The 27,178-nt window shown below is 49.4% G+C and overlaps 10 protein-coding genes across 10 annotated transcripts; 4 read left to right on the forward strand and 6 right to left on the reverse strand.

Moving 5' to 3' along the window:
- Positions 1-3,124: 3,124 nt before the first annotated feature.
- Positions 3,125-5,358, reverse strand: BU24DRAFT_422186 (T-complex protein 1 subunit beta). The gene is made up of 4 exons (XM_033527927.1): positions 5,263-5,358; positions 5,063-5,214; positions 3,636-5,010; positions 3,125-3,521 (listed from the first exon to the last, which is right to left on the reverse strand). The coding sequence occupies exons 1-4, from the start codon at positions 5,263-5,265 to the stop codon at positions 3,462-3,464; spliced, it is 1,590 nt and encodes a 529-aa protein (XP_033384220.1). The 5' UTR covers positions 5,266-5,358; the 3' UTR covers positions 3,125-3,461.
- A 109-nt stretch (positions 5,359-5,467) lies between these two features.
- BU24DRAFT_422187 (cysteine proteinase) lies at positions 5,468-7,541 on the forward strand. The gene has a single exon (XM_033527928.1). The coding sequence runs from the start codon at positions 5,488-5,490 to the stop codon at positions 7,183-7,185; it is 1,698 nt and encodes a 565-aa protein (XP_033384221.1). The 5' UTR covers positions 5,468-5,487; the 3' UTR covers positions 7,186-7,541.
- An 88-nt stretch (positions 7,542-7,629) lies between these two features.
- BU24DRAFT_492074 (HCCA isomerase/glutathione S-transferase kappa) lies at positions 7,630-8,777 on the forward strand. Its single transcript, XM_033533872.1, has 4 exons — positions 7,630-7,759; positions 8,010-8,109; positions 8,185-8,556; positions 8,610-8,777. The coding sequence occupies exons 1-4, from the start codon at positions 7,685-7,687 to the stop codon at positions 8,723-8,725; spliced, it is 663 nt and encodes a 220-aa protein (XP_033384222.1). The 5' UTR covers positions 7,630-7,684; the 3' UTR covers positions 8,726-8,777.
- Positions 8,739-10,469, reverse strand: BU24DRAFT_441362 (uncharacterized protein). The gene is made up of 2 exons (XM_033530437.1): positions 8,916-10,469; positions 8,739-8,863 (listed from the first exon to the last, which is right to left on the reverse strand). Exons 1-2 carry the CDS (start codon positions 10,376-10,378, stop codon positions 8,827-8,829), a joined length of 1,500 nt encoding a protein of 499 aa, XP_033384223.1. The 5' UTR covers positions 10,379-10,469; the 3' UTR covers positions 8,739-8,826.
- Positions 10,470-10,619: 150 nt separating this feature from the next.
- On the reverse strand, positions 10,620-12,289 carry BU24DRAFT_422190 (uncharacterized protein). The gene is made up of 2 exons (XM_033527929.1): positions 11,577-12,289; positions 10,620-11,525 (listed from the first exon to the last, which is right to left on the reverse strand). The coding sequence occupies exons 1-2, from the start codon at positions 12,223-12,225 to the stop codon at positions 10,750-10,752; spliced, it is 1,425 nt and encodes a 474-aa protein (XP_033384224.1). The 5' UTR covers positions 12,226-12,289; the 3' UTR covers positions 10,620-10,749.
- Positions 12,290-12,420: 131 nt separating this feature from the next.
- On the forward strand, positions 12,421-13,518 carry BU24DRAFT_422191 (ribosomal biogenesis regulatory protein). The gene is made up of 3 exons (XM_033527930.1): positions 12,421-12,538; positions 12,621-12,761; positions 12,812-13,518. Exons 1-3 carry the CDS (start codon positions 12,447-12,449, stop codon positions 13,212-13,214), a joined length of 636 nt encoding a protein of 211 aa, XP_033384225.1. The 5' UTR covers positions 12,421-12,446; the 3' UTR covers positions 13,215-13,518.
- A 32-nt stretch (positions 13,519-13,550) lies between these two features.
- Positions 13,551-14,870, reverse strand: BU24DRAFT_492078 (inosine monophosphate dehydrogenase). Its single transcript, XM_033533873.1, has 2 exons — positions 14,616-14,870; positions 13,551-14,502 (listed from the first exon to the last, which is right to left on the reverse strand). Exons 1-2 carry the CDS (start codon positions 14,731-14,733, stop codon positions 13,565-13,567), a joined length of 1,056 nt encoding a protein of 351 aa, XP_033384226.1. The 5' UTR covers positions 14,734-14,870; the 3' UTR covers positions 13,551-13,564.
- A 406-nt stretch (positions 14,871-15,276) lies between these two features.
- BU24DRAFT_462109 (uncharacterized protein) lies at positions 15,277-18,726 on the reverse strand (the record flags this gene model as incomplete). Its single annotated transcript, XM_033531960.1, has 15 exons — positions 15,277-15,834; positions 15,886-15,975; positions 16,023-16,113; positions 16,160-16,309; positions 16,355-16,415; positions 16,460-16,606; positions 16,654-16,693; positions 16,739-16,830; positions 16,885-16,918; positions 16,967-17,148; positions 17,197-17,404; positions 17,454-17,603; positions 17,657-17,697; positions 17,751-18,069; positions 18,202-18,726. 15 exons carry the CDS (start codon positions 18,724-18,726, stop codon positions 15,277-15,279), a joined length of 2,688 nt encoding a protein of 895 aa, XP_033384227.1.
- Positions 18,727-18,999: 273 nt separating this feature from the next.
- BU24DRAFT_391205 (WD40 repeat-like protein) lies at positions 19,000-20,780 on the forward strand. Its single transcript, XM_033525103.1, has one exon. The coding sequence runs from the start codon at positions 19,086-19,088 to the stop codon at positions 20,616-20,618; it is 1,533 nt and encodes a 510-aa protein (XP_033384228.1). The 5' UTR covers positions 19,000-19,085; the 3' UTR covers positions 20,619-20,780.
- Positions 20,781-21,022: 242 nt separating this feature from the next.
- Positions 21,023-26,926, reverse strand: BU24DRAFT_441366 (lanosterol 14-alpha-demethylase). The gene is made up of 10 exons (XM_033530438.1): positions 26,545-26,926; positions 25,924-26,479; positions 25,278-25,870; positions 25,092-25,222; positions 25,025-25,041; positions 24,322-24,965; positions 23,631-23,718; positions 22,766-23,103; positions 22,512-22,709; positions 21,023-22,454 (listed from the first exon to the last, which is right to left on the reverse strand). Exons 1-10 carry the CDS (start codon positions 26,569-26,571, stop codon positions 21,318-21,320), a joined length of 3,729 nt encoding a protein of 1,242 aa, XP_033384229.1. The 5' UTR covers positions 26,572-26,926; the 3' UTR covers positions 21,023-21,317.
- Positions 26,927-27,178: the final 252 nt, after the last annotated feature.

A 27,178-nucleotide genomic window follows, 5' to 3' on the forward strand; every position in this document is an offset into this window, starting at 1 on the left:
TGGTAGGACGAGGAGGATGGCTAATAGTGCGGTGGTCCTGCTGAACGCCTGGCCTGCTCCTGGCGGCCGACGTTTGGGCATTGTATGGTTGTGTTGAACTATTTGGGCGTGAAGGCCTGTGACAGGCTGGAAGACGGGAGGTGATGGAGCATCAGCGAGGACTGATTGGGGGGGGAGAGATGGGAGTTGAAGGGTGGGTGGATGAGGGTAGAAAGGTGAGAGGTTGAGAGGGTGAGAAGGTGGAGTGAGGAAGGGAAGAAGGAAGGAAGGGAAAGAGGGGAGAGAGCGAAGTAAAACAAGTGTGTGTGTGTGAGGTGAGATGTACAAGAGCAATAATAGCAGTTACTCCGGAGTCGTTAGTGGGAAGGATATATTAGCCTCAGCTCCCCGCCCCTTGATGGCTGAGAACCTGCCTGAGAACTTGGTGCACCGAGCGAGGAGCAGGTACAAGGAGACGAGGTACTCGTTGGGTTGGTAGATCGGCAGGTAAGTTATTCCCTAGGTCGGTCGGTAGGCAAGGTTATGTACATACAAGTACGTGTGCGAGTGTGGATGTTTCGGTGGCGGTGGAGGTAGTGTCGCCGGAGGTGTGATGTGATTTGTGTGAGCAGAGCGTAAGTGCGAGTGTGCGGATGCGGATGCGGGTGTATTGTATTAGTGCTGAGGTTGGTGGAAGGTACGGAGTACCAAAGTACTGTGACTGTGTAAGGCAAACAAAGTGTAAGAATAGTCGGTTTAGGGATTAAAATAAAGTATCAACATCCGCCCCCAGTACGGAGTACTCGTATTATCAGTACTCGTAGCCAACTCAACTCAACTCAACCAGTTCAGTAGTTACAAGTTACAAGTGACTTGCGTTCAATGTCCTACTTGTATTACTTGTACTTGTACTTGTACTCCGTAGTCACAATACTGTAGTTCACTCTCTTCCGTCTCGTCTCTCTCGGGATGCGTGCGGTCCACCGTCCAACCACCGAAATCAGCCACTAACATGTCCCTCTTGTCTCAATATCACTCTAGACTCTCTCACTAGTTCCCGTTTTTCCCTTTTCCCTCACTAGCACCACCTACAAGGCTGATGAAACATACGCCTGAGCCCTGGGGGGATTACGACTCGTTTGATAATCCGACCCAGGCACTCGTCAATCGCTCTCTGTCTCTCGGACTTTTATCTGTGTCGATGATGGCAAGCAAGGGAAGCGTAGTAGTGTGTTTGAGATCAGAACAAGAGCCTTTCGGAAGAGTTGAACATGCACCCTCTTACGCCTGCCTGTCCGCGTCTCTTTTCAGGTGGCTGACCAAGAAAGTTCATGAAAGGAATGATAGAGAGAGAGAGAAAAAAAACGATGATAATGATAATACTACAAGCATACACAGTAATAAGACTGCCGTTATTGTGCGACAGAGCGGGACCAGACCGTGCAGTCCCTCCCTTCTGTCCCTTCCTTTGCCCCAATCTCATCCCTTCCCTTCCCTTCCCTTCGTTCTCACGCACAAAAGGCGAATAATACGCGAGCTATTATATAGTACCATGCAACCCGCAGACGACAATTACTCGCACCTGCTGTAAGGTAACAAAGAACACAGCCAGTAGATGGAGCTACAAAGTCACAGTTTTTGATCTTGTGCAGCGTGCAGACTCTGCAGAGTGCATCTGCAGGATCCCAGTGTGCCTTACGTTGGCTTCTCCCTCACACGCAACCAGTCGTAGAGTTCACATCCTATGCAGGCGCCGCTCGTCAGACTGTCTCGCCTGAGAACGCACACAACCTCGCACCAACACGCACGAATTCACAGAAAATCAGAAAAATTCCCTCTGCTGAATGTCCTCATAGGTCTAGGTACAACTCAAACACAACCCACCGTCATCCGCCGTTGTCATCATCGTCAATAGTTAGTTACCATCAGCATCAGCAGCCCATCCGTGATCCCGCCCCCTCCGCCCCAACCAGTGGAGAAACATCCTCAATGAACTCTCTCCACACTCACCATTCATCGATACTCACACCACACAGACATCATCAATCAATCATACACCCATTCCCACAGACAAAGTACTGTAGCACACGACCTGTGACCCTCTGCCTCCGACACCAATCTAAACCGTGCCCCCCCGCCATCGCCCAATCGCCCAATTGGGTCAATTCAACCCTCGGTGATGCTCGCGTTCTCCCAGGGTGTACGTACGGCAAAAGATCGTCTATCCTCTTTTGCGTCCACACACGCACACACGCTCCTAGCGTTTCTCCCTTTCCCTTCTTCCCCGGCGCCAGAGAGTAGATGAAACGGACGGAGATCCAATTTTTTTTCTTTCTCTTTTCTGGCTAGCCCGGTAAAACAACGAGGACGAGAGTCCAACATGGACGAGCCATAGGTGGGTGACTACACACCCCACACTAACTAAGTTAGGTGGTTACTGTTGGCGTTGCGTTGCGTTGCGTTGGGTCTCTGACGCTCCGTGTGAGCTTACCTTCGCCCTGTCAAGGAAATCAGCCAGCCAGCCAACCAGCCAGCCAGCCAGCCAGCACGAATATCATTCTTTTCTTTCCTTTTTTCAGAATAAATAAAAAAATAAACAAAGAATTCAAAATCTTAAAAACGTAAAATAAAATAAAAAGCAACAATAAAAAAGAACCACCAACACACACAGTCCACACCCCAACTCAACCTCTTGCAAGCAAGCAAGTACCCTAGCTCCGGGATTCGTTTTCGTTCAATCGAACCATCCATTCCCCAGTCACGTAGCAAAGTTCCCACTCTCGTATGAACATCCACAATACGAGCAGCAAAACCGATTTTCCATCACCGTTTCCCGATTCTCTGCTTGATTCTCTCGCGTTGGGTTGGGTGTTGGTCGTGTAAAAATCCCCGTATCTGTCGATTGGCGAGGAACAGCGTAAGTCAACTATATGTATATAGGGTCGGTGGAGCAAAGTATATCGTCATACTGCGTCAAACGCTCGGAGTTTTTCTTTTCTTTTCATTTTGTTGGATTGAATCGTACGAGGGGAGGGAGGTACTAGGTAGCAACTCGTCGTCGTCATAAGTTCGTATACATACTACAGGCACAGGCACAGGCGTTGTAACAAAATGATCGATGGCCGATGCCGAGCATGACCAACGTCCGACGATGTATTATTGTGTTGTCGCGCCCCACGGTACGTAGGTGGCTAGCATCACGACCAGCATTTCAAAACGCTTTCGAGATTTCCTAATTGAAAACCGAACAAAGGATGAATATGAGTAATGAGAGAAAGCTGATGCACGAGATTGATCCTCACTACTGGTATTCCATTGGATTGTAATCATCATTTGTGATAGTCGCACGGATAATGTACACCTCTATCTAAACGAGCAGTGTCCGGGACCAGTGACAGACGAAATACTTTCTATAATACCTCTGTCCGGTAGTATCTATGGATTCAAGCGGATTTTTGTTTGGGGGCGGCGAAATCTTTGTTTTACATGCGGTCTCTCCTCCTTGGCGCGGACTTGACTATGTTGTCGACCCGAAGCAGTAACTGTGAAGGGTGTTAGCTTGGTGTTTCAAACACACAATCTAGAATGATAATGGAACGTGATGGAGATAGAGAGGGGGAGAGGAAGAAAGGGAAAGGGGGAATCATATCACTGACCTCTGCTGCCTCCGATGCCGAGTTAACAACCGCGCGCTTCAGCTTGTAACTCTCGATAACGCCTAGCTCCCTCATGTCGGCAATGCCACCTCCAGGTGTGAGCAGGTCGAGACCCGAGCTGGTCAATCCAGAGTACACTGCTTTGCGGAGTCGGGCAACGAGGTCGCTCGAGTCGAAACCAGCGTTGTCGGCAAGGATCGTCGGTAATTGCTGGAGAGCCTTGGAGAAGGACTCGACCGCGATCGCCTTCTTTCCGGCAACGTTCTGGGCTGCCTCCGCGACGGCCTTGGACATGACCATCTCGGCGCATCCACCGCCCAGTGTTGTTCGAGGCTCCTTCACGGTCTGCGAGAGAACGGCCAGGGCATCGTGCAGAGAGCGCTCGGCTTCGTCGAGAAGCTGCTCAGTGGCTCCGCGGAGTACGATGGTGCAAGCCCTGCCCGCCGCAACACCCGAGAATCGGATCAGGGTGTCCTCTCCAATGATGACCTCTTCGATCAGGTCGCATGTGCCGAGCTTGACGTTCTCTGGGTGGTCAAATGTTGACGTGATCTCGCCTCCTGTGACGAGTGCCAGACGCTCAACTCCATCGAAATCCGCGTGCTCAATGGAGCAGATGCCTGCGTCTGCGAAGAGCTGCTCCGGCCAGTTGTAAATCAACTGCCTGTTAACGAAGCAGTTGATTCCGTGTGCCTTGATAGCCTCCACCTTAGCCTTCATCTTGTCACGCTCCGCCTTCTCAAGCGCTGCGAGTTGTCCCGTGGAATCCACCTTGACTCTTGCACCGAAGATCTTGATCTTGTCCGTGTCCATAGAAGTGTTGGCAACGAGAATCTTGGCGTTCTCTATCCGCTTGGGCTGGTTCACACCGAATTTCTTGTCCAGAATGAAGCCCTCGTCCAAGTAGGAGTCCTTCAGCTTTCCTCCTGCCTTCTTGATGATCTGAATGTGTGTGAGATCGGTCGAACCCTTCATACGAAGCACAGCGTCCACGGCGAGTTTCGAGAACTGGTCCCGGTCCTGGCTGAGAACTTTGGAACTCAGTGTGGTCCTGGCAATAGCCTCAAGATCTTTCCTGAAAGCAACCTCGTTCTTGCTGTTATCCACGGCAATCTTCTCCAAAGCCTGAAGGGCAGCTGCGCTTGCTATTCTGTAACCTTCTATGATCGTCTGAGGGTGTATCTTCTGGTCCACTAGCCTCTCTGCTTCCCGGAGGAGCTCTGCGGCAAGGACAGTAACGGATGTGGTTCCATCGCCGACTTCGTCGTCTTGAACTTTCGAGATGTTGACAAGCACTTTCGCAGCAGCGTTATCGAGGGCGATCGCCTTTAGGATAGTAGCACCGTCGTTGGTAACCATGATCTCTCCAGTAGAGCTAAATGCTTCGCTTAGTGGGGGTTTCCATATGAGCCTCCTGTAAAACCTACGCCGACTGTAATATCTTGTCCATGCCCTTTGGTCCCAGAGTGCTCTTCACAAGGTCACCGACAGCGATAGCTCCGACGAAGGCAGAGAGACGAGCATTTTCTCCCTTCTCCTCCGTCACATCGTCCGCAAAGATCTGAGTGGGGTTGTTCGACTAGGGGAAAATTAGCATCTTTCCGTGCCCAAAAATCGCAAATCATACCATCCTGAGACCGAGACAAATATAACGGAAAAGGGTATCTCGAACGTATGGCAAAAGTTTGACTGTGATGCCTGGCGACGCGACAATCCAATAATTTTCGAAGTCGTGCAGATGTTTGGGCTGTTTGCAAGTAAAGCTAGCTTAGCGTGCCAAGCCGCCGATCATTGAGGAAAGTTGACAGGCAGAGAGCTCCAAACAAATGACACTCTGACCAAAGTATACATAATGACGAAACGACAAGCTCTCGAGCCGCTCGAAGACATAGTAGACGCGCCGTCACCCGCTTCCAAACGCGCTCGGGTGGAGGATGATGACATGCAGAGCCCTCCGCCCTCGAACGGCGCAACCAGCAACGGACATCTGATGTCACCGCGACAACAAGACCTCGAGAAAGTCGATATACTAGGCGCAGATCGAGAAGAACACGAGGAGCTGGAGGAGGCTGGGGCATTGGATGATTTGGACGAGGATGAACCAGCTGTTGCTGCACCGCAGCGGCAGAAGGCGCCCGAGGCGGGATACACAGATTTGTACTTGGATACAATAGACCGGAAAGTCCTAGACTTCGACTTCGAGAAGCTCTGTTCAGTCACATTATCCAATATCAACGTGTATGCATGCCTTGTCTGCGGAAAATACTTCCAGGGGAGGGGACCCAAATCGCAAGCCTACTTTCATGCTCTGGAAGAAGGTCATCACGTTTATGTGAACATGGAGACGAAGAAGGTCTACGTTCTTCCGGAGGGCTACGAAGTCACGTCAAAATCATTGGATGATATCAAATTCGTGGTTGATCCGCGACTGAGTAAAGAGGAGGTCGCGCGACTGGATAAGGAACCGAAGGTATCTTGGGACCTCTTGAATAAGGAATATATCCCTGGTTTTGTGGGAATGAACAACATCAAAGCGAATGATTACTTCAATGTGATTGTTCAAGCCCTTGCGCATGTGGTTCCACTACGAAACTACTTTATGTTGGAAGACCTGTCGAGCCGGCCGCAACTCGCCCAACGCTTTAGCACCCTCGTGCGCAAAATTTGGAATCCGCGGGCTTTCAAGAGTCATGTGTCACCACACGAGCTTTTACAAGATATTGCCTTGCGGTCATCGAAGCGATTCACCCTTTCGAACCAATCTGATCCTGTGGATTTCCTCTCCTGGTTCCTGAACAACCTCCACCTGGCAGTCGGAGGTTCAAAGACGAAGCCAAATAGTAGTATCGTACAGAAGGTCTTCCAGGGTACTCTCAAGATTGAATCACAGGAGATCACAGCGCGCGCCGATGCAGGAGATCGATTACGTTTTGAAGACGCCGCGGTGAAGACCGACATTACCAAGTTCTTGGTCCTCACCCTGGACCTTCCGCCTGCACCTCTCTTCCAAGATGCATTGGAGAAGAACATCATCCCACAGGTTCCACTTACCACTATATTAAACAAGTACGACGGGCTGCGACCGCAAGAGAAGATGAAGAACCGCGTGCGCTACCGCTTGCTCCACCCGCTACCCCCTAACCTCTTGTTCCATATCAAACGTTTCAGCAAGAACAAATTTGTTTCGGAGCGGAACCCCACTATTGTAACTTTCCCGGTTCGCTCTCTAGACATGTCTCCTTACGTAGAGCCGAACCCGAAGCTGTACCCCCCGGGTGAACCCATCTGGTATGATCTTGTCGCCAACGTCACGCACGAAGCCGTGAAGCGGAAGGACGATAGTGTTGAGGGCGAGCAAGAAAGCAAGGTGTGGAGAGTCCAATTGAGAGACAGGAGCCGAGATGATTGGTGGGGTGTACAAGATCTTTTCGTCGAAAAGGAACGGGGAGAAACTCTGTTTACCAAAGAAAGCTACTTGCAGGTCTGGGAAAGGCGAAAGGGGTCAGCACCAAATACCAGCGCCAACTCGAAGGGTAAAGCGAAGGCATAGAGGCATTTGACAGCAAAAGGCCATTATTGGGAGTTGTAGGATTGGACAAACGTCCATGGCGAATGCCATCGCCATAGCTTGAATTTGAGAGGCGGCGTGACGGCGCTTATTATCATGGTGTGTAATATATGGGTGTTTATTTGGAAACCAACGGAGGTATATGGTGCAACGGAGTTCCAAAAGGGTGAAATCATAATTCATCCCTTCCAAAAGGCGCATTCTTCTTTTGCAAGACTTTCTTGCCTAGAGTAAAGGTGCTTCCCAAATATATCCTAAACAGAAGTTTTTGACAAAAAGAACCTTCGACATAGCTTTGATGTGCACCGTGTAGTGACTACATAGTAACAAGAAATTTATCCAGTGCCCAAGCTCTCCCAGGTTGATATTGCCCGAGCGTCATACAATTATACCTCGGCACTTCTCCATGGATCATCCACATGACAACTTACCAGAGTCTTCAACCCCCTGATCTTTCTTTCATCAATAACAATATTCAATCATGGGAAATTCAAAGATCACGCTCTACCTTGACGTCGTAAGCCCTTTCGCTTACATAGGGTTCTATGCATTGCAGGTACGTTATCATTTGGGCCTAGCGACGTCTCTTTGATTCGTCGGATATGACGTTCATTTAGACCTGTATTGCTTCTTTGGGGCAACCCCTGCGGGTTTGTTTGCCATGTCTTTGCTTCAAATGGATTACAATTTCCATAGATGGGATCGTCCAGTTGATTGAATTCAACATGGCAATCATGATCGTTGATAGTCTACGATCGTGTAGCTTGCATTTCTGAGGGTACTGTTCTCCGCTGACACGACATTAGAATCTCGCAATCTTCAAGGATTGCGATATAACGTATGTACCCATATTCTTGGGTGGTTTGATGAAAGCATGCGGAAACACCCCACCGATCATGGTTAAAAGTGAGTTTTGCGGAGCTTCACGAATTACTCATCACATGCTCACATGGAACTTTGTATGCTAACACGAACAATCAGACAAGGGCAAATGGATCAACCTTGAGCGTAAACGCTGGGCGAAATACTTCAATGTCCCAATGTCCGATAGGGCTCCCCCTGGCTTTCCCATCAACACTCTGCCGATCCAGCGGGTGCTTGTCTCGCTTTCTTTGTCCCATCCTGAACTCATTCCTAAGGCTTTCGATGCGTTCTACAAGGATTTCTGGGTCCAGTGGAAGGAGCCGCACAAGCCTGAGAATATATTCAAATTAGTGGCCGAGATCGTAGGCTCCGAGGAAGAGGCCAAGAATGTGATTGACGGATGTGGAAGTGACGAAGTGAAGAGGAAGGTCATGGAGAATACGGATCAAGCTTTCAAGGATGGCGCGTTTGGATTGCCGTGGTTTGTGGGTATGTATAGCGCGTGAACTCTCGAAAATCAAATTCTAACAAGGGATGTTTAGCTACCAATTCGAAGGGAGAGACCGAGTCATTCTGGGGAATCGATCATTTGGGACAATTGATTGATCATCTCGGACTACAGAGGCCTAACGATGGAGCTTTCAGGGCTCTTCTATAGATTTAATTGTATTACATTATGTAACATATACCCTGTTGCACGAAGTATAGTTGTTATGGGGCGAGTGAGCTTCGATACAATAGTGTCTACTCAAGCTTGCTTCATGCTGCAAAAATCTTTGTTGTGCTAACATTAATACTACTTGTGCGTTAGTGACGTCTTTAAGGGGACTTTTTGCTTATGAACATACCGACTCCAGCGCTTGTCATGCAAGATGGAATGCAGGAATTGCGCAGGCCAATACACGTGGTACAGGACGAAAAATGGGAGCGGATCCCATGCTACGAAAGTGCCATCCTTCCAGAAGAAGAAATGGAACCAAAAGCTAGCGCACTTCCTCAAGACTGACAGGAAAGACCTATATCCAGTTACGAATTCCAGAAGCGGAACAATCAGTAAGGTTACCAAGTCATGGCCGATCCAATAATAATTATAGGGCGGTTGTCGAGGAACGACAGGGTTGCTATTTGCGGTCTTGGGCTCGATGCTCCTGTCGAAAACACTGAGATAGCTTGCCGCCATCTCTGATGCATTCTCGAAAAGTACAACCGCGGTATGCGCCCGAGGATTGCATTCGATCGGCCACAGCCTGAACTCGTCTCCCTCGCCATCAATCAGGAAGTCGAAGCTCAGGTGTCCCGTGAAATCCTCTCCTCCGTCCTTTGCAACACGTTCAGTGAACAGCAACATTGCCCTACTAAGTTTGCTCGCGGGTGAAAGCGCACTGTAGTGCATGAGTAGCTCTGAGCTGGGACAGGCGACGAAGAGTTTGACTCTACCGCGTACGACCAACGCATGTGTGCAATACTCCTTTCCCTTGATGAATTGCTGCAGGATGTACGGATTCTCTTTTGATACACTGAGACTTGCTAAATGCTTTGTCGTTGCTTGATAGGATTCCAGCGGGAGTTGAGTCATCATGCTATTCCTCGCCAGATCGTCCATGCCTATGGGCTTCAGTATGAACCTCTTCTTCTCGCACCGTCGGATCACCCCGTACTGCTCTTGATTTGCTTCGGCCAGGATTCCTTGGACTTGTGCTGCACTCGTACATCTATGGCTTTCCGGCACTGGTAGATCAAGGCTTTTGAGGTAGTCGATGAACGCATCTTTCGCATGTAGCATCTCTACAGAATCTTCCCGGAATTGGACTGCCTTGAACGAAGGACCCATCTCTTTCTCCGCGAGTCTCACCACTTCGCCATCTTCAACAGCTGCTACCACACTTGAACAACTGATCCACAGATCCACATTCTCTCGATGGATGACAGATAGGAGGGAGTCAACATAAGGATCAGTATCATCGCCATCTGGGACATCTAGTCGGTAGAATTTCTCAATTGATTTAGAAAAGCGGCCTGGCGAATAGGCAAATCGTACCGGCTCGATGTCGGCACCAATGATGCGATGGGGTGTGTTGCGGTAAAGAGTGCGCGCAATTGTTAGGCCTTTGGTCATCGAAACGCCAGTCACCAGAATGGTCTTGGGAGAGTATGCTTCATATTCTGGCGAACGCCGAGAGCCCCCAAACACTTTGGATAGGAAAGAGCCGACTATGATGAGAATGGTTGAGAATGGAAGGCATATCAGACTAAGCCAGATAAGGAGAACATTCTTTGGTATGTGATTATAGACAAAGAGGCGAGCCGCCATGTCGATACAACAAGCAGCTGATGGCGCGTTGACCTCGTGTAGAGAAGCAAGATACTTGAAGGTTCAATCACTTCCAGACTGGTAGTCTAAGTGTGCTCTCCTGGAATGTTCTCATTTGGAATGAGTGAACATTATTGTTGAAGCGAAGGTCGAGGTCTATACGTCATGACTACCCGACCCGTGGAATGGCGCGCATTCGTTCGGGTCGAGACATGAATCTGTGCAATGGCAAATCCGATAGCGCAGTTCGGTAACATTATCATGTTGTACATAACATTTGTAGTTTTACATAGGACGATGCGACAATATACAATACTTGAGGATGACCTTGAGTTTTCCCGGATCCGCCTATCATACAGTCCACCCCAAGTCTATACCCTCAGTCTTACCGTCGCTCTCTCTAGTTCACCAATGTTGCCCATTCCTGCTAAGCTCCATCGTTCGCTGACGAAGCCTTCGTTCACCTGCGCCCGAAGCACGCCGCTCTCAGCATAATAGTCCATGATCGAACGTGCCTCTTCCTTGCTGATACCACTGACTTTGAGCACATCCACGTTCTTTAAGCATTCCACTGCTCTCTGGTCTATGGCTTTGTAAGGGTTCCATTGTGGCAGAGCAGATTTCGACTGGCGCGCTTCAGCACCGGCTATGGAAAGTTCAATAGCAGAATTTGCTGGTGAATTCGAGCCTGACGTTACGCCCAAGACTAGACCTCCGTTAGGAAGGGCAGTCTTTCCGGAGAAAAGATCAACAAAGTGGCGGACGATAGTCAAGTCATGTGCGTGGATAGGCTTGACATTGGAGTTCAGGTACTCGGATTCACGCATAATGTGGGATAATCCGTCAACACCAACTAGGATGGGCGGGCGACCGGGTTGAGTGAGCTCCGTCCAGAGGGCAACGAAAACAGGCCAAGCGGCTTCTGGGTTTGCAGCACCGAGTTCGGCCAATTGCTTCAGTGTGGCACCCTTTGAAAGTGGAAGAGGAAGATCATGCTTAGCAGAAACTTTTGTGGCAGCGAGGAATCCCTGGTTCGCTTTGACAATCTGTGACAACAGGCCTGCAGTGTAGGTATCCTGCGTGTATTGCAGTGGTTGAGATCCTGGAAGGGGCGCGTAGTCTGTGTGGGCGTTGACAATATCTTGACCTAGGATCGAATTAATACCGTGATCAGTATGGAAAATAAAATATCACAAACCTTCTGGTAAATTGATAATGGTCCATTTCCTGAGAAATGCCATCGTAATGCCCTGGAGAAGTAGTGTGCTCTTCCCACCCATCCTCTCGCCGTACACGATTATCCTTTTTGATTCTTTCTTGCTCTTTTCCGAACTTTCGATTTTTTTCATGATTTGAGCAAGCTCCATAGTCTCTTTCCGCATCAGAACTGCAGGTCTTCTGAACAGACTCCAACCTTGCCTTGGCTTGAAAGCCTCCACAGCTCGTAGTGCATCAACTGCCTCTTCGGGTATTCCTCTCACTTTCCCTTGATGGCTCGCATCCAATGCATTCTCAGCAGTCAGATCTTGCAAGCCTGCAACCTCTAATGCGTTGTCGTTGCTGAGCACAATCCTTTTCCGCATTGCCTTCCTCTCTCCTGGGGCGGGGCGCTTGCCACTGCCAGCAGCGTCTTTGTTGCTTTTCGTAATTCTCAGCGACTTTACGCCCTTCTTAGGGGCTGCTCCCATCCCCTTTTTCTTCATTGTGGGGTTCGCATAGCGTGCAGCCGATGTGGAAAAACATGATGCTTGCGGTGCGATCATGAGACTTCGAGTAGGAATTGCGCTGCGGGAGACAGCATCGAGGGATAGCTGCGACAATCCGCGTAGTGACATAGAGGACGACATATCGTATGTATAATGAGAGCGCAAGGCTCCCGCAAGGCGAATTGGACACAATTTGGTATCTGATGGATATAGAAGTGGAAGATTCTAAGCTCGGAGGTCCGACTTTCTCACAAAAAGGCGCTAGCCCCTATTTGGATGTAGTAGCGGCGTAAAATATCCCAAAAACTTTAATGTTTCTCGACCACCCACCTATCCCACCAAACTTTACCTTCTCCTTCAGCATGACAGGAGCTTCACAACTCGTAGACCGAATTGATTCAGGCGCCATGGATGTCTCAGTTCCCTCCCTCTCCAATGCAGACTCGACCCGACTGTAAGTTCCCTTAATTTTACCCATTACTACATTCAAAACTACATTTTCGCAAGTAGAGCAAATAACTGACAAGGAACAACAGTCCTGTAGTCGTGGATAAACCAAACCCTTTTACTTTCGACTTGGGAAATCTGCTCGCACTGGACCCCAATCCCATTCCTCGCGATGCCAGCGAAGAGGCTCTCGCCGCAACCGCCCGTGACGCTGCGCAATCTCTCATAAAGTAGGTCATGAAAACGTCGACCATGAGCGCATCAATGCTAACAGCGTTAGCCAACTCCTCACTACCTGTGAAGTCAAATCTACCAGCGAGGGCGTCCATCTTATGCTCCCTGCTCCCACCACCGCCCTCCCTCGTGAGAAGCCCATTCCTGCCGCGAAGGAGCCGACCAAATGGGAACTGTTCGCGAAGAAGAAGGGTATCAAAGACAAGCAGCGAGACGGAAAGATGGTTTACGATGAGGAGAAGGGAGACTGGGTTCCAAAGTGGGGATACAAGGGCAAGAACAAGGATGGAGAGAACGACTGGTTGGTTGAGGTGGACGAGAAGAAGGAACGTGAAACCGGCGAGGCTCACGACAGCAGAGCGGATAGCAGGAGAGAGAGGAAAGAGAGAGTCAGGCGAAATGAAAGGAAACAACGTGCAAACGATCGCAACTCTCGAAAGCTCGGTTGAAGACAAAACATGTCTACCAATCAAAGGAAAAGTCCAGGACCTCTCTTACGATAGCGCATGTCGAAGCAGCTTGTGCAGAACCTGCTTATCACACGATACCCGTCTATCCATCTCCTTGCCCGGCGCATTTGGCTTGATTTATGACTGCATCTGTGGGGTTCCGGGTGTTAACAGGCGTCTCATACTCCGAAGTTACCAAAAGTCCTTGTATAAGTCGAGGGCATGTGTTGCTGATATGACACAAGATTATGGATGTACCGGACATCATAGTTTATATCAGATACAATCCAGAAACAGATTGATCTCCTTGAAATACGTACATGCATTATCTACACTGTCATTTCAATGATTTACCTCCCAAGCACCTCCTCAACTCCTTCTCTTATCTCTCTGACAATATCTTCGACACTCTTAACCTCCTTCACCAAGCCTACTCCACTCCCCGCATACGTTGTCATTCGAGCGTGCGTACCCCATCCTGCATCACCCTTCTTAGTCTCCTCGTCGTACAACTGCTTATTGCGCTCCTCGTCCATCCCCGAGATCGCATCATGATAGCTCCTATTGATGACTCCCCTCGCATTATGCGTCTCAGCCCAACCAGTTGTGCGCCTCAGATTATCATAAACCTTAGTTCTCACAGTGCTTTGACCCCCATCGCTCGCTCGGATGATTTCCTGTTGGTATCCACGCGCAATGTTCGCTTCATGCGATGCCAGCAGTCGAGTGCCCAGCACTACCCCGTCTGCTCCTAAGACGTGAGCAGCAGCTGCACCCCTCTTTTCGACAATGCCGCCTGCTGCGATGAAGATCGGCGGTTCGCCCCCTCCTTGCTCCACAATGGCTGCTCTCACGGCATCTTGCACCTCGGGGAGTAACGTGATGAGACTGGCACCCCGTACAAGACCATGTCCACCCGCATCTGTACCCTGAACGACGAGGACATCGGGCGTGACGGTTTTGACGGTGTCCAAGGCCTCCTTGACACTGCCTACCTGCACCCATACCTGGGTATCCGGAGATGCGGCGCGAGTACTTCGAGTCCATTCAAGTAGGGATGTGGTTGACGTGGGCGCAAAGAACCATACCGCTGCCGGACTATATTTCTTAATGATATCAATAGAGTCGGGGAGAGAGGCTCCCCAATTGATGAACCCTAGACCAATGGGCAAAGTCTTCGACCTTGAGGCGAGTGGCGTCGGTAGGGCTTGAAGTAATAATTGTGCTTTTTGGACATGTGATTCCAGATCTGATACGTCTGTTCCTGCTCCTATGAAACCGATTCCACCTATTCAAGTTTAGTATCTAATCCTCAATGGCGTCCAAATTCGCTAATAGTATGCTGTAGAGCGTGGCGACGGCACGGTCGGTACAACAGATGTATAGAACATGCTAACTAACCAGCTTTAGATAGTTCCACCGCCATATCTGCGAGGGCAATAAGTCTCATCGGGGCTCCGACAACAAGTGGGGTCTTTATCCATGGGTAGAGTGACTGGAGGCGCTGGAGGGAACTCATAATGGAGATCTGTGGATGGTAGAAGATGCTAATGGTCGGTGAACTTATTCACGAGACAAATACCAAAGTACTTTGTATTACAAGCGTGTGTATTACGCTGTAGCACAAGTTGCCTGGTATTGTTCAGTGAATGCTTCACTATAGAAGCATTTTGTTTGGATTTGGGGTAGGAAGCTACCTCGGCAGACCAATAACGTCAGTTCCGGTATTCGGGTTAAAGGGCATGAGGGATAGCAGTTGCTTCCACGGAGGTACACCGACTGAAAGCAGCAAAAACCTAGAGTTTAGGATTATCACAAAGATTACATGGCAGAATGCCCCGGTTCTTCCCATTTTTAAGTATTCTAATATCGAGAGACAATTGATTAAACAGTTGGACATAGCATAAGCAAGTGCATCTAAATCTGCAGTCACTTTTGCCAATTCAACTCAAAGATATTTAATTCGAACATGACATTTGAGCATTCCGATTCAATTAATGTCTCGTCTTCTTAGCTATTCATCAATTTGGAGAGCTCGTTTGGCTGCTCAAGTCCGTCATGATTATAGCTCATTCTCTGAGACAGCGCGAGCAATCGAGGACGATGCACTGGACGTTGCCCGAGACGAGACAGTAATGACAGAATGCTGGCTAGCATCTGTAAGAGGTTGATTGGCGTCTTCAAGTTCCATGTGATCGTTATGTTCACTACTCGTCATTCCATCAGGGACTCCTCGTTCACTGTCTGCCTCCTCACTTTCGAGATCTTGCTCTGCATCGGCTGCATCTGCGTCGATAGCAGTCATACGTGTAATAAATTCCCTTTGTAGCTCTTTCAACCAAGCACTCAGGATTTCACCCTCCATATCCCCATTCCGCGCTTGAATCAGGTGTTCTTTGAGACTGAGGATGAGTTTCCTTCTGCGCTCTTGGATGACTACAAGCGACGTTCGCTTCCGATTCAGTGCTCGACGTTCGAGTTCATGTGAGATGACCGTGGCACGATCCACCAATCCTGTCGGAAGCGGGACGATCCGAGCAAGCTTGAGTCCATAATGAGTCTCCTTCACGGCTCCCTCAGCGATCTTGTATAGCATGATCATCTTATCATCTTCGTGGTTCTATTACAAGTTAGCAGGCTAACCAGATCATTGGCAATGAGCTTAACCCACGTCGACAGCCAAATGCAGGCTGATAACGCCACTGCGTTCTTTGAGAATCGTGGCAAGGTCGACAAAATGCGTAGCGAACCATATAAGACCCTGTGTTGGTTAAGAAGAGTATATACACTGCTAAAATGAATACACACTCTGCTTTGAATCAACGCCTCTGATATCGCAAGAGCGATACTAAGCCCATCACGCGTACTCGTCCCTCTACCAAGCTCGTCCACTATGACCCTGGATACAGTGAGTCAGGGCAGTAAGTTTCATGCAACTGACATACAAGCTTCGCCGTTCTATGTTACGAAGGATGAAGGCCATGTCTCGCATCTCAGCAGCAAATGTTGAGACATTGGATTCAATGCTGTCGTCCATGCCTATTCTGGCAAACATTTGATGTAGTATTGGAAAAGAAGCGGACTCAGCTGGCACACTATGTTGGATTAGTGATGTGAATTCCAGTGGAGGAAGGCCCTACAAGCTCCCGATCTGCGCCATGATGCACAAAAGCGCAACAGTGCGGATGTAAGTGCTCTTGCCTGGAGATGTGAGCGAGATTTGATAAGAATCCGATACTGCTTACCACTCATATTGCATCCAGTAATGATCTGAAACCTAGATTGCTGCGTGGCGTAGAAATCATTCGGGATGAATTTAGTTCGTGATATCTTTTCGCGGATGGGATGTCGACCAGCGCCAATCTCAAGCGTATCTGTAAGACGTGGGCGAACTGAGGGTATGTTAGGATATGGAACTACAGATACATGGACATAATACCATAGTCATTGGTAGTGACGACTTGAGCAAATCCTGCAATCTATTATCGTAAGTGACATTGACAAGAAATGGATGCTGTTACTACCATATCTAGCATTGCAATTGCCTCGCAGGTTTTGAACACTGTTGAGATGTAACCGCGAACCTCTTCAATAAGATCTTGTATAGCTTGGTCACCTGCATAGGTAAGCATGAGTATGCGAAAGTATTCAAGACTTGTTATTTAGGTACTCATCAAAACGACTTCCTGGTGAGATAAGGCAGTCTAGGGGAATTAGCACAATGTCAGCCTTATAAACAACACATGAATCACCTTTTGATTTCGTTTCATTAGTTCCAGAGTCTGGCACTCTATTTTGTTCTTCTTTCGATAAACGTTGGTGAAAATTGGGGGCAGGGAGTCCATTCCTTTATCTTCAAGATCGGTTGCTGATAAATGGAAAAAGAATTGACGGGCGGGATCGAACTTCAGATTCAATTCGAGACCAAACTGCTCTATAGTATCAATTTAGAAAAGTATCTATGATATAGAAACCGTAATACCTTTGAGATCTGAGCAATGTTGATATGCGTCTTCAGTGGATTCTTTGTAAGTAGTTCGAGCAACATCCAATAGTCCGTTGACTCCTGACTTGACCGCGTATGCTCTCTGGTTCCGCAGCTCAAGTGGTTGTTTCGCGAACATGGTATCTTCGTTGATGACCGTGTCGATGAGCTCTTGTACAGGTGCAATCTTGTTAGGGTGGCAATACTAACGACTATTAGTTCGGAATCATAGAATCACATATGTGGCTCCTTACTTCTCGAATGCTTAGAAGCATTGCACTACAGCAACCTGAGAGCGCCTCATAGATAGGCCCTACAGCAAGGATGAATTTCTTGAGCTTGATGATCTGGTTGATGTCTTGTTCTTTGGTAGATATGGATGGCTTAGTAGGGATGACGATGAGCTGCAATTCAGTCAGTGGTGCGACAATCTTCATGGAGATATCTCATTGATCACATATGAAAGAATCTGATCAACATCTAGGAAGTCCTTCAAAGCTGGTGGAGTTTAGCAAGTTGTATGCATTAAATAGCTCAGACAAGCAACTAACCGGCACGAGTTGCGAAAAACATCTCCTCCTTTGTCGTGAGCTCCTCGAGGGCATCGTAGCGGGTATTCAGCGTAGTACCTTCTGTTAACGGTTGTATGATGTTGCTTCGAAGGAGTCTGGCACCCATACGAGTTTGGGTATGGTTGAGGAGTCCAAACAAGCAGTCCTTTGACTTTGCGTCTTGAAGATTCTGGACAAGCTCTAAGGAATATATTGTGGATACGTCAATCATCATGGTGCCTTCTGATGGCTCGTACTTGACCCTGAGAGAGTGTGTTGGAAATGTCTTGCTGAGTGCGAGATCAATATACTTGATGACCTGTACAAAAGATTAATCGCAATGTCAGGAGATCCATTAGTTCTTTGATAATGTGAAACACTGGGAGGAAACTACTATCTGCGTCGCATACCTAGTAGTTGTCACGATTCTCTCAACACGTTCAAGACTTACAGCAGCAAAACAGCAGACAGCATAGAAATTTCCAGATATTGCGAGCTTGATTGCATCAACGTCCTCAGCGAATGCTAACGATTGGATGTTATCATAGCCAGTGGACTCGGCCCAGTACTTGCGGTCGACCACCGTGAGCTTGCTCTCAATGACTTCGAGGTTCTCCTCGATGATGCAGAACAGTTTTGATTTGGGGCTCGTCGCAGTGGATGCAATGATGATTTCGGATGGAGCATAGACACGGAGCTTGTGGATTGTCTTCACATAGGTTTGACTGTCGCAAATCTGGGAAAGCACGGCTTCTCCGGTGTCTAGATTGACGAATGCAAGACCGACTGTTGTAGAAACACCACGAGACTCGACAACAGCACAAATTACTTCCTGTGCGTCCACTCTGGCTAGGGTCGAGATACCTGTCCTTGGTCGGGATGTGCCAGGTCTACCAGTCGTCCGACGCGACTTCGGGCGAGACGTCGTTGTTGTATTGTACTCGCCATAGGTAAATGACGGGTAAGTGGACGCCATGCCTGTGCTATAAGAGGTTGACGTTTGGCGTCTCGGGCCATATATTGTCGCCATTATAGCAATCAATATCAACGAACGAAGAAATCAATCAATCAATGCGATTGCGTTTCTGTTGTCTGTTTGATGGGTGAGTGATCAATGGTTGAAGCTTGAGTGGTCACAATAGGAAACCCCACCACCCCTGCTAGCGCAGGAGGGGACCTTATCGATAGAGACCCCATCTCGATAATTTTCTGAAACATTCCCAAGGTGGGCTGTCTGTTCTGCTGCCCTCATATGACACAGCTCCACGCTAATCCTCCTCTATAAACCACACATATAAAAATAGAGGGATTCAATTGATTCCTCGAATTTAGATTATGGCGACGCAATTTCCCCCACCCTCGAAGCGCCAGAAACGTGAGCAAGCCGAGCTCAGTAGCAAACAACAGGACGTCCCGCAGATTCCAGACGGCACAGTGCGAATTCGATTTGTAGACCAGGCGACAGGCGAGACAGGCTCATTACCAGTTCTTACCGTTCCTCTCTCTCAAGCGTCGACCAAGAATCTCGAACTCTTGCTCAACGAGCTCAAGGATCAGAGCGATGACAAAATCCCGTACCGATTTTTCCCAGACGGAGCGAACGAGGCCCTAGGTGATAGTGAAGACATATACAATGCTCTTGTGAAGCCAGGGAAAGCATCTTCAGAAAACGAGATTACGCTACAGTACGCACCACAGGCCGTGTTCAGGGTCAAAGCGGTATCAAGATGTGCGGCAGCAGTGTCTGGGCACGGAGACAACATCCTCGCGGTGCAGTTCTCCCCGGAAAACTCGAGCAGAATGGCGAGTGGAAGTGGCGACAAGACGGTCAGGATCTGGGACTGTGATACAGGCACTCCGATACACACACTCAAAGGCCACACACGCTGGGTTCTCGCAGTCAGCTACTCCCCCGACGGCTCTCTCCTCGCATCCGGCGGCTACGACAACGAAGTACGGATATGGGATCCAGCCACCGGGAAACCAATCAACGGGCCTCTGAAAGGCCATACCGGCTTCGTCACCTCCCTCAGCTGGGAGCCCTTCCACCTCCAGGAACCCAACCGTCCCCGCGTAGCATCTTCCTCCAAGGACGGCACAGTTCGCATCTGGGACGCAATAGGCGGGAAGATCGACTTCGCGCTCACCGGCCACAAAGTCAGCGTGACGTGCGTGAAATGGGGCGGAACAGGCCTCATCTACACGAGCTCGCACGACAAGACCATCAAGGTCTGGAGCGCCGCCCAGCAAACCCTCATGCACACCCTTTCCGGCCACGCCCACTGGGTGAACCACCTCGCCCTCTCCACTGACTTTGTCCTACGCACCTCCTACCACGACCACACGCGCAAGCCCCCAACCACCCAAGAAGCCCGCCTCGAAAAGGCCCGCTCGCGCTTCGAGAAAGCCGCAACCATCAACGGAGAGATCGTCGAGCGCCTGGCCACCGCCTCGGAAGACTGCACCCTCATCCTCTGGACACCCCTCACGTCCACGAAGCCCGTGACACGCATGACGGGCCACCAGAAGCAGATCAACCAGGTGTGCTTCTCGCCCGACGGCACGCTCCTCGCATCAGGCGCCTGGGACAACCACGTCAAGCTGTGGTCCGCCCGTGACGGCAAGTTCCTCTTCACGCTGCGCGCGCACGTGGGCCCCGTCTACATGCTCAGCTTCTCCGCTGACAGCAGGCTGCTCGCCAGCTGCAGCAAGGACACTACCCTCAAGGTATGGGACATGCGCACTGGCAAGCTCAAGCAGGACCTCCCCGGCCACAAGGACCAGGTCTTTGCGCTGGATTGGAGCCCCGACGGCGAGAGGGTCGGCAGCGGCGGCGCGGACAAGCAGATTAGGATCTGGAGGAATTAAAAGCCTCGCAGGGTGTAGCTTGGGGGAAAGGGATGGGGCCCGTGGGTAGTGGATAATGGGTAATGGATTGCAAGTAGTAGATACCATGATCTTTAGACCTATGCTTTGTAGATATGTAGCGTGCTTTATGTTCACTCTTGGCTGAGAGGAACAATAGAAAAGAAATATGTTTCCCTTATATTTTGATTTGAACATTTCCGTTGCATGTATCATGATTGTATAAATAGACAGTGTTTTGCTGTCGAATGTGTGATATCACTTGAATTCGACCATTTCTTTTCTCTTTGATAGTCGAAGATCGGACTCGATCGAACTCGAGTCCCCTCGGTATATCAGGAAGGTCATCACGCGACCACCAAAAGCCAAGTCAAAACGACACCTTCGTGTACAAAAAGTCTGTGTTTCAGTTTAAAAGATGCAGTATATTATTTTCTTATTAATACATTTAGGTTTTCCTTTTTCGTTACTACGTATCCATATTAAGAGTGAGTACTTAGGTCTTAAAGAGTCTCTCTACGGCACCCGGGCGATTTCTTCTTTTTCCCCCTCTATGTGGTTGATGTGAAAGAAAACAAAGCCCTCTACTGAAGAAAGACGCAGGGGTGCCGGACCGCAATTGAAGCAAAGATGAGACGGAGTTTGCGAGGGAATAGAAGGTATGGGTGTATGTACACGATACAAGTTCGGGCGGGGTTGTACTTAGTTTTTGACGTTCCTCCTCTGGAACTCGACCTTGTCGGGTTGCTGGGGCTTGGAGAAAAGAGAGGTGTAATCCGTGTCGACGACTTTGCGGCTGCCGTCAATGTTTCGCAACTTGAATTCACGGACGAAAGCGACGAGGATGGTCTGGAGTTGAAGGTAGGCGAACTGCTCGCCAATGCATCGGTGACGGCCAGCGCCGAAGGGGAGGTAAGGGGAGTTGGTTCCCTTGGAGACAACACCCCAACCGTAGTCAATCTTGTCCTCGGTGTCATCCTCCTTCTCCTCGTAGGTGCCCTTGCCGGCATCCCATCGGTGAGGGTCCCACTCAGCGGGGTTAACAAAGTGTTCATCCATCTGCGCAGAGACACCAGGAGCGGCCAAGAGTCTGCGGTTGGGAGGGAGGAGATAGTTGGTTCCCTCAACCACGAGAGGCTGCTTGACCAGGCGCAGGATCGAGTGGATAGGAGCATGAAGACGAAGAGTTTCCTTGATGATCTGAGCGTGGAGAGGAAGCCTTGAAAGGTCTTCATAGGTAAGATCAGGGAGATCGGCGCCGAGGACCTCTTTTTGCTCTTGGAGTAGTTCCTCAATAAGTTCGGGCTTTGAGGCAAGGCGGAGAAGTGCCCAGGAGATGGTGGATGCAGAGGAGTGTTGGCCAGCCATGAGAAGAGCAATCATAATTCCTGCAATTTCGTGCTCGGGAATGGGGGTACCGTCCTTGTACTTGCACTCGATGAGATGCCAGATCATGTCGTGGGAATCCTTCTTGACGGCGCCAGACCTACGGTCCCTGACAATGCCAGAGTAGAGCTGGATCATCTTCTCGCGGGCAATATCGCGTGCGCGGTTGTGAGGAAGGGGCGCCCAGGAAAGCATGAAGTTGATAGGAGAGAATCCCATGTCCAAATCGTGATAGAGCCCAGCAAAGCTAGAGTCGAAGCTGTTGCGAACCTCCTTACCCTGGAGAGAGCGGGAGGCAGTGTAAATGGTGAGCTCAGCCAGGACCTTTGACACGTCGAACGTTCCCTTTTGTCCGTTGAAAGCCTTGTGGTTGCGGAAGAAATCATTGCATTCGGCGGTGATGAGCTTAACATACGAGCGAAGTGCGTCCTGGGTGAGACCGAACTTGACAAACTGGAGAACGAATTAGTATTTGCGCATTGGTAGTAGGCTCACAGCAAGCAATCACACCTTCTTCTGCTCCATAAGCTTGGAGTTTGGGCAGTCGTAGACCACGTCCTTTCCGAAGACGGGGGTGGTCAGGCAGCTGTAGATTTCCTCGGCATTGACATCCTTCAGCTTTCCGTTGAGGATGAAGTTGTTTCCTTTGGTATCCAAGTAGACGGTGACCTTGTTTCCGAGAAGGACAAACGTGAAGACATTGCCATACTGTGTTCGATCAGCGATTTGCCCCCTTTTGCGCAAAGATATTCTGACGACCCTACCTTTTTCTTGTTCTCGAAGAAGAACTTAACGGGGTCGATACCATAAGTGACGGTGCTACCAATGAGGGGAAACCAGTGGAAGACGAGTGGCGGTTCGTTGGGGCTCTTGAAAAGCAATTGGCAAAGGACGTTGACGACGACGCTGAGGAGCAAAAAGGAGCCGACGCCGGCAGCGATGAGGACAGGAAGGGAAGAATTCGCGGTGAACGCGGCCAATGGGCCGGAAATTTCAGCAAGAATACCCATAGCGCACCAGATCAGATTGCAGACAGAGAGAGGGAAAGAAAAGAGAGAAAACAAGCCAAAAGGGAGTGTAGGGCTGTCTGGCTGAATGTTTTCTTGTCGACGGATAGGAAGCCCCCCGTAGACTTTATTGAGTTTTGAGAAAGTCGACCCTGGGTTCTATGGTCCGTGCTCATCGTATCCCCCCAGTAGTGATTGAGGAAAGGTACGGGCTGTGATTGGTCGGGCCCTGCAGGGAGATTGGACTACCAGATTGGCGTGCGACCTCCCGGCCTGAATCGCATCCGCGTCTTTGACAATCACACCATCAACTGTCGACGTAGGCACATACTTTGGCTACATCACCATATCGGTACGGCAACGAAAAATTAAAAATGTAGCGTAGGCAACGAAATAACCCTATTGCTTTGCACAATGCTCAGCCACTTTGCCCTTACGTTGCCCACACCGAGTTTAGTCTCCTATTCCCACAGCATTCACACGATTCACCGCTATTGCGCGCTGATATTTCCCCTTCCTATCATTCGTGCGGATTCTCTTTTTCCCTTTTCCCTTCTCTTTCCTTTCTCATAAACTCGTACGCTCGTACCTATATTATTTTATTTTCCTGGTGTGAGGTGACCGGACCCATAGGAAATAAAGGATACTCCCGTTCCCCTTTCTCCCAATCCAGTCTGGTCAATTTCCCTATTCGCCCGAACACGCGAATGCTATTCAACAATGGCACCTACACAGCGGGCACTTCGACACTTTTTGTTCTCAAATCCTTGCCATTATTTACTTGTTGAGCTAGTTCGGCTACTACACGTTCATACGACCATACGGCAGGTAAATAGATACCAAGATATGCATTTTGCTCGCGTGGTGTCATCCAGACTTCTGCGGGACGTTTGGTACCAGACTACATACAAAGCGCGGTCAGGTACAACTCCGCACTGGGATGCCAGGTAGCAGCTAGGTACTAAGGTAGAAATCATGGAGCACGCAAAGAAGAAGAATACGGCTCGCAATCATTTGTATCGCCACACGGCAGCGACGTTCCACTGTCGACTGTCGATATTACTCATCGCATCCTTGACCATTGCTCATAACCTTCAAGATGAATTGGATATCGCCAGTTGCCACTGGAGGTTTGTATATTGCGCCAAGAAACCACGTGGTTCTTAATCCCACCCAGTATCTGGGATTACCGATCCTATGCCATGAACTCCGAACTCCAATTGTTGTCAGTGTGCCAAAATAGCTACTACCGAGAGATTATTCGCATAGTGTTCCTTTAACTCGGTTCATCCTCACTTCAACTCAGCTTCCACTTCTGGGGACTCGGGGTACCGAGACCCGTCTTCTGTGTCATAGAGTCGTTGATCACCTTTACCACCCAATTTGATGAACTCCTCAGGATCCCGATTGGCAGCAGGCGTGGTCTCTTTTCCCACCGCTCCCTTCTTAGCCGTGCCGTTCTTGGTAGCATTCTTCTCGTAAACCTTTATCGGAAGCTGTCCGCCTGGAGCATCAATGACCCTGCTCACGCGGATATCGTTGATAGTACTCAACAATGTTCGCTCACGCTGCACCTTGCGCTTTGAGAAGTCCAGGTTGGCAATGGCTCCTGTCAATCCGTCGGTACTATCCGCCGGGTTCAGTACCTGTTGAGTAACCCAGGGATGCTGGAGACATTCGTCAACTGTGATGCGCTGATCAACGTCAACTGTCAGCATACGATCGATCAGATCCAAAGCTGGGTCTCCAACGGAATCCCAGTAGGGTGAAGGGTAGTCAAACCGCCCCATTTTGATCTGCTGGGACAGCGTGTAGGGATTCTCTGCGCTGTAGAGCTCGTCGGAGAAGGGAGGAAAGCCACAGAGGCAGATGTAAAGCACCACTCCTAGGGACCAAACATCCACAGCACGTGTGTATCGTCGATGATTGGAGCCTTCTAAAATCTCAGGGGCGACATCTATTAAGGTTAGTTTATAGAAAAGAAGCCGATATATGGGTTAGTCATTTGTGACGTACAGGATGGTGTACCGCATCTGCAGTAAGTTAGTAAAACTCCAATGTATATCAAGCAAGGATGTCTTACAATGTGGTAGTGAAGGACTCCTCGCCTATTATCTTAGCAAGGCCGAAGTCCGCAAGCTTGACATGTAACTCTTTATCTGTAAGCAAAATGTTCTCAGGCTTGATGTCCCGATGCACAATATTGCGTTCATGCTGAGTGTCGTCAATTAGAAAGTTATTCCATTTCCAGGTAGTAAGGGCCACTTACCAGATATTTGATGCCCTGGAACAGCTGAACGAAGACCTTGCGTGCTTCCGACTCGGAGAGCTTCTGCTTCATTACAATCCAATTGAAAAGCTCGCCCTCAGGAGCAAGCTCAAGCACGAGATAAACTCCATCGTCTTCATCGAATGTGTCCTTCAGGCACAGCAGAGCTGGATGGCTGACGCTCATCAGTACCGCTATCTCTTGCTGAAGCCCATCAACCTTTGACTTTTCACCAGGCCCAGACCGCTTGTCAAATTTCTTGACAGCATATCTCGCTCCAGTAGTCTTTTCCACACAAAGATATACCGAAGCGAAATGACCTTTGCCAAGCTGTTCCTGAAGAGTGTACTGTTGTCTGAATCCATTGGTATCGCGGTTGAGGGGGTACCTGAAAACAAAGCGCGCTGCATCAAGAATACCAATCTCGTCGCCCTCATTCAAAACCCTCCTCTTGTTGCGACCAACAAGAGTATCATTCACAAATGTACCATTACCAGATAAATCTTCCAAGACAGCTGTCGAGTCCCCATCTTTATTTTCGGCGAACAGTAGGCAATGACGATTGGAAACAGTGAGAGAATTGATAATGCGATCTACGCGGGCGTTAGTGTCTCCTTACGGCACAGTATTTCGAATTGCAACATACCACACTCTGGGTGACGTCCAATGAGATAGCCTCCCGCAGTGACTCCTTCATCCTGCTTTTTGGTTTCATACTTTTCCTCTGCTCGCTCGTATGTGCCCCGTGATACCTTCTCTTTGCCTGTTTTGGTGCCAATGTACTTAGCAGAAACTGGGCATGCACTTCGACGGCGAAGGACAAGGACATCGCCAGAGTTAGAGTCGAAAGGTACGAGGTAGCCCCATACGCCTTCACCCTCCTCATCTTCTACAGCATATGCGCGGCTGTTTGCTTGGAAGGCAAATTGTGAGAACGGTTGCGTATCGGAGGGCGGAGATGAAAGGCCACCAGGACGACGGGGGCTGTGGCCATTTGTGGGAGAGGTGGTCTCGTCGGGATGGATTTGACTAGGTGGTGTTGCAGTACCCTCATCGAATTCATCAGTAGCGGTAGATTCCTTGTGCGTTATGGGTGACGGCAATGGACCAGGCTTGAGATGTGCATCCGCTGCGCGAGAGGGCGACAAGTTACGCTGGGAACGGCGAGGCTTTTTTGGATCGACTTGCTCGCCTTGTGATTGCTATGATGATTGAGACAGTTAGCCCAACAATGGCCCTTGGTTTCATGGGGAAATAGAGAACCTACGCGGCCGCGCTTGATCGGTGCGGGCATTGCGATGAGTAGAGCTGGAAATTGTGGACTGCGGACTTGCGGAGGTGACGGCGGATACGAGCGGTACAGCTTATCTCATCCAGAAATTGAACTGAGAAACAGAGGCAGACGTTGCTGGTAATGCCCTATATCGGGGGGGCAGAGTGAGGATCAATTTGATGATGGATAGGATTCAAAGGTCGTGTGGGACGGAGGAAAGTGACGAGATATTGATTACAAGGCAGATGCTGTCTCCTCCGCAGTCGCGCGAGATGAGGAGAAAGATGCCTGGAGGAGTCTACCCAGCGCCAAGACTAGGACCCTTTCTCTCAACTTAGTCAAGTTACGAGTCAAGTCTACTTCTCCCAAGTTACCAATTGAACATCGATGGCCATGAACTATCATTATTATCGTCATTGTTGTCAATATATATTGCCCTGACCCTTGAAATGACCTGACCGACTGACTGACTGACTGCATGTCTACGGGTACGAGGTATCTTGGTGCCGCACTACTATGAGTAACTACCTTTGTTTCGAGCTTGGTCTGATTTCTACCTACAACCCTCAATCTCAGCAGCGAAACCCTCGATGTCAAACACCCATGCTACCTCCGGGACCTACACCGG

The sequence above is a fragment of the Aaosphaeria arxii genome, assembly GCF_010015735.1.
Source record: "Aaosphaeria arxii CBS 175.79 unplaced genomic scaffold BU24scaffold_4, whole genome shotgun sequence".
NCBI classification, from domain to species: Eukaryota; Fungi; Ascomycota; class Dothideomycetes; order Pleosporales; genus Aaosphaeria; species Aaosphaeria arxii.